General features: G+C 33.5%; 1 protein-coding gene across 1 annotated transcript; it reads left to right on the plus strand.

Annotated features, from left to right (window-relative positions):
- Positions 1–2,349: 2,349 nt before the first annotated feature.
- Positions 2,350–2,964, plus strand: LOC138337421 (uncharacterized). The gene has a single exon (XM_069287330.1). The coding sequence runs from the start codon at positions 2,350–2,352 to the stop codon at positions 2,962–2,964; it is 615 nt and encodes a 204-aa protein (XP_069143431.1).
- The last annotated feature ends 452 nt before the right edge of the window (positions 2,965–3,416 follow it).

Consider the following 3,416-nt stretch of genomic DNA (forward strand, 5'->3'; position numbering starts at 1 on the left):
TTAACTTAAGGTTACCTCTTTTATCCCCCAAGTAATTAGACTTATTAACATTAACCCACTAACTTTATAATTAAGGCAAGAATAGTCAAAAACGTCCCTTAAAACATATCAAGAAATCCGACCCAGACTGGGATTTCGCAGTCTGTGACGGCCCGTCGCGCCTGCGGCGGTCCGTCCTGCTGCCCGTCACAGAGTTCAAAGACTCAATTTCTCTGAAGAATCTGTGACGGTCCGTCACACCTGTGACGGTCCGTCCTGCCATTCCGTTACAAAGTTCAGAGAGTCGATTTCAGTACCCAATTTTTAGTTTTTCTAAGTGTTTTGAAACGAGACCCTGCGATGGTCCGTCGTGCCCATGACGGTCCGTCGTGGTGTCCGTCGCCTCAGCCTGTTTTTCCAGAAATAAAATCTGCTGCTCAAAACGACTAAACAGGTCGTTACAAAATTGTACTTTTTTCATTGTAAATGTGACACTAGTGTAATATCAATTCAATAACTTTGTATATTTATAATTTTGTGTATGAGTACGAATTTTAGAATTTAGATCTAACACAAAGCTTGTTAAAAATAAATAAGAAAAGGATGACATATTAAATGGGAAAAGACTAAACATACGGTATTAAGGGGAATTTGAGTAGTTAAGGTTGTTGACTACCTAAAAAATTGTTGACGAGAATTCGATTCACCACATTGTAATCTCCTTCCTCAATTTCCTTATCAATAACAATAAAAAGAATATTGTAAACTAAATCATACAAAGAAAAGTCAAATCATTCAACATTCAATGAGCAAATAAATAATGTTTCCTCATTTAATCGGTATTTAAATAATTTAAATAATACTTTATGATATCTTCATCTTCATTCCTTTTCCTGACAATTATTGAGGAAACATCCTCTCATGGTTAGGTATATTTATTCAAAATTTCATAGTAAATATATAGCTGAGAAAAAGGAGAAGATATTAAAAAAATGAATTTAGAAATGACAACAACAATCAAAATGACTTGAAGAGTTGTTCGTACTTTAGGCTGAAAGGAAAAGAAAAAGGAAAGTTGGGCGACAATTGGAAAAAGTAAAAGAAATTAGGGCTTAGAAAAAAAGAATACTAGGTGACCTGGTTAAATAGAATGAAAGTTAAAGTTTACGAATATCAAACACGCACGCACACGCGCACGCGCATACACGTATGCACGCACTCCCACACACAATAACCAGGTAGATCATGATCGATATGCCTATGTGGCACCGACACTATTTTTCATTTTTTGATTTATTTTTGTTTTAATTTGTCTATCTTGTTTTTTAATTTTTAAGCATATAAAAATTATATAATATATTCATAAATATTGATAATTACCAACATAAAATACTTGTAAAAAATGTACAAAAATTTGATTGTTTCATTAAAACTAATATATCTATGTCAAATAAAATGAGATAAAAGAAGTAACTTGTAAAATTTAATTTGAAAACTACGTAGAGAATATTGTAAATCTCAATAATTAACAACATTTGATTGACTTTTGAAATCTATTTATGCTACATACATCGGGATAAGAGAAGTAACACATATTATTAAAAATTTTCAAAGACAATTACACTAATGATGATGATGTTGTTGTGCCACCCCATATGATAATTAGATAGAGAGTTTCGAGAAGAATGATGACAACTTCAAATTGTATTGTCTATGGAGGGCTGCTCAAGAGAAGGAATTTGATTCAATTAAGGGACTCAATTCTAAGGATGATTTATTTTACCAAAACACGACTTTATAATTAAGTCTGTTTGTTCGTATTAAAAGTAGAGAAATGGTAAGGGAAAAAAGATAGATAGAAAAGAGAATTTTTTCCTTTGTGAATGTAAAACTGATGGAATATAAATTCAATAACACTTTGTATTTATGATTTTATGTATGAGTATGAATTTTAGAAAAGAATTTTAGAATTGAGATCAAATACAAAGCTTGTTAAAAATAAATAAGAAAATGAAGACATATAAAATGTGAAAATACTAAACATACGCTACTGATGAAATTTTTTTTAGATATTTAGTTAACAGTATTTGTTTTATTTAGTCAAATAAAAGTAGTTTAAATGGAGTCAATATGTATCCTGATCTTTAGCTAGAAGTTACAGCTTTTAGTGGTCTGTTAATGTGATATTTGTTAGCCTATTTTGTAGCTATTTCAATTTGTGTACAGCTTTATAAGAGAGCCTTTATGTTGATTAATAAAGTGTGAGAAAAATTCAATTCCCTTTCTTGCTTTCTTTTACTGATATACACAATTACTTTCATCAGTGGTATCAGAGCATGGATTACATATACTAGCAACAACTAGCATTCAATGAATTCCTCAGACAACTTCGTACAACTAGCTATTCCGCGCTTCGATGGTCACTATGATCATTTGAGCATTCTAATGGATAACTTCTTGAGGTCCAAGGAGTATTGGAATGTTGTTGAATCTAGAGTAGCAGAACCAACAACAGGAGCTACGGAAGCTCAGAAAATAGAATTTGAAGTCTTAAAATTGAAAGATTTTAAGGCTAAAAATTATCTGTTTCAAGCTATCGATCGTTCCATTTTGGAGACTATTCTTTGCAAAGAAACCTCCAAGAAAATTTGGAACTCCATGAAGAAGAAGTATCAAGGCAATGTGAAGGCAAAAAGGATACAACTCCAAGGACTCCGAACTGAATTTGAGACTTTGCGTATGAAGTCAGGAGAGGCAGTTGCAGATTTCTTTTCAAGAACTATGGCAATTGCAAGCAAGAAGAGAATCCATGGAGAGCAAATGCAGGATGTCACCATAGTTGAGAAAATCCTTCGATCAATGACACCGAAATTTAATTTTGTTGTCTGCTTTATCGAAGAAACAAAAGATATTGATGAACTCTCTATTGATGAATTACAAAGTTCTTTGTTAAATCATGAGCAGAAAATCATCCAACAGGACTAAGAAGAGCACGCGCTGAAAGCAACCACAAATAATCCTTCTAAAACAAGTGGAGGTCGAGGTCGAGGTAGAGACTGAGGTCGGAGTAGGGGGAGAGGAAGCTATAGTCGAGGTAATCAACAGTACCATCAGCAGAATGATTATTAGTTTCAACACAGAGGAATGGGACGTGGAGGACATGACTCAACAACTCAGAAACAAAAGTCAGTAGACAAAACAAATTATGAGTGCTATCGCTGCCATAGGTATGGTCATTACCAATCAGAATGTCGAACAAATTTAAATAGACAGAGTGCAGAAGTATCTAACTTTGCAGAGAAGGAAGAAGAAGTTTCTCTCTTGATGGTGTGTTATGCAAGTGAAGAAACTCGACAAAATATGTGGTATTTGGACACCGGGTGTAGCAACCACATATGCGGAGACAAGAAGGCATTTTCTAAATTGGATGAAAGCTT

Source organism: Solanum lycopersicum, chromosome 7 (assembly GCF_036512215.1).
Source record: "Solanum lycopersicum chromosome 7, SLM_r2.1".
Taxonomy (NCBI): domain Eukaryota; kingdom Viridiplantae; phylum Streptophyta; class Magnoliopsida; order Solanales; family Solanaceae; genus Solanum; species Solanum lycopersicum.

Bases quoted from the DNA above. Each gene is read 5' to 3' on its own strand.
- LOC138337421 (XM_069287330.1), top strand. From the start codon at position 2,350: ATGAATTCCTCAGACAACTTCGTACAACTAGCTATTCCGCGCTTCGAT.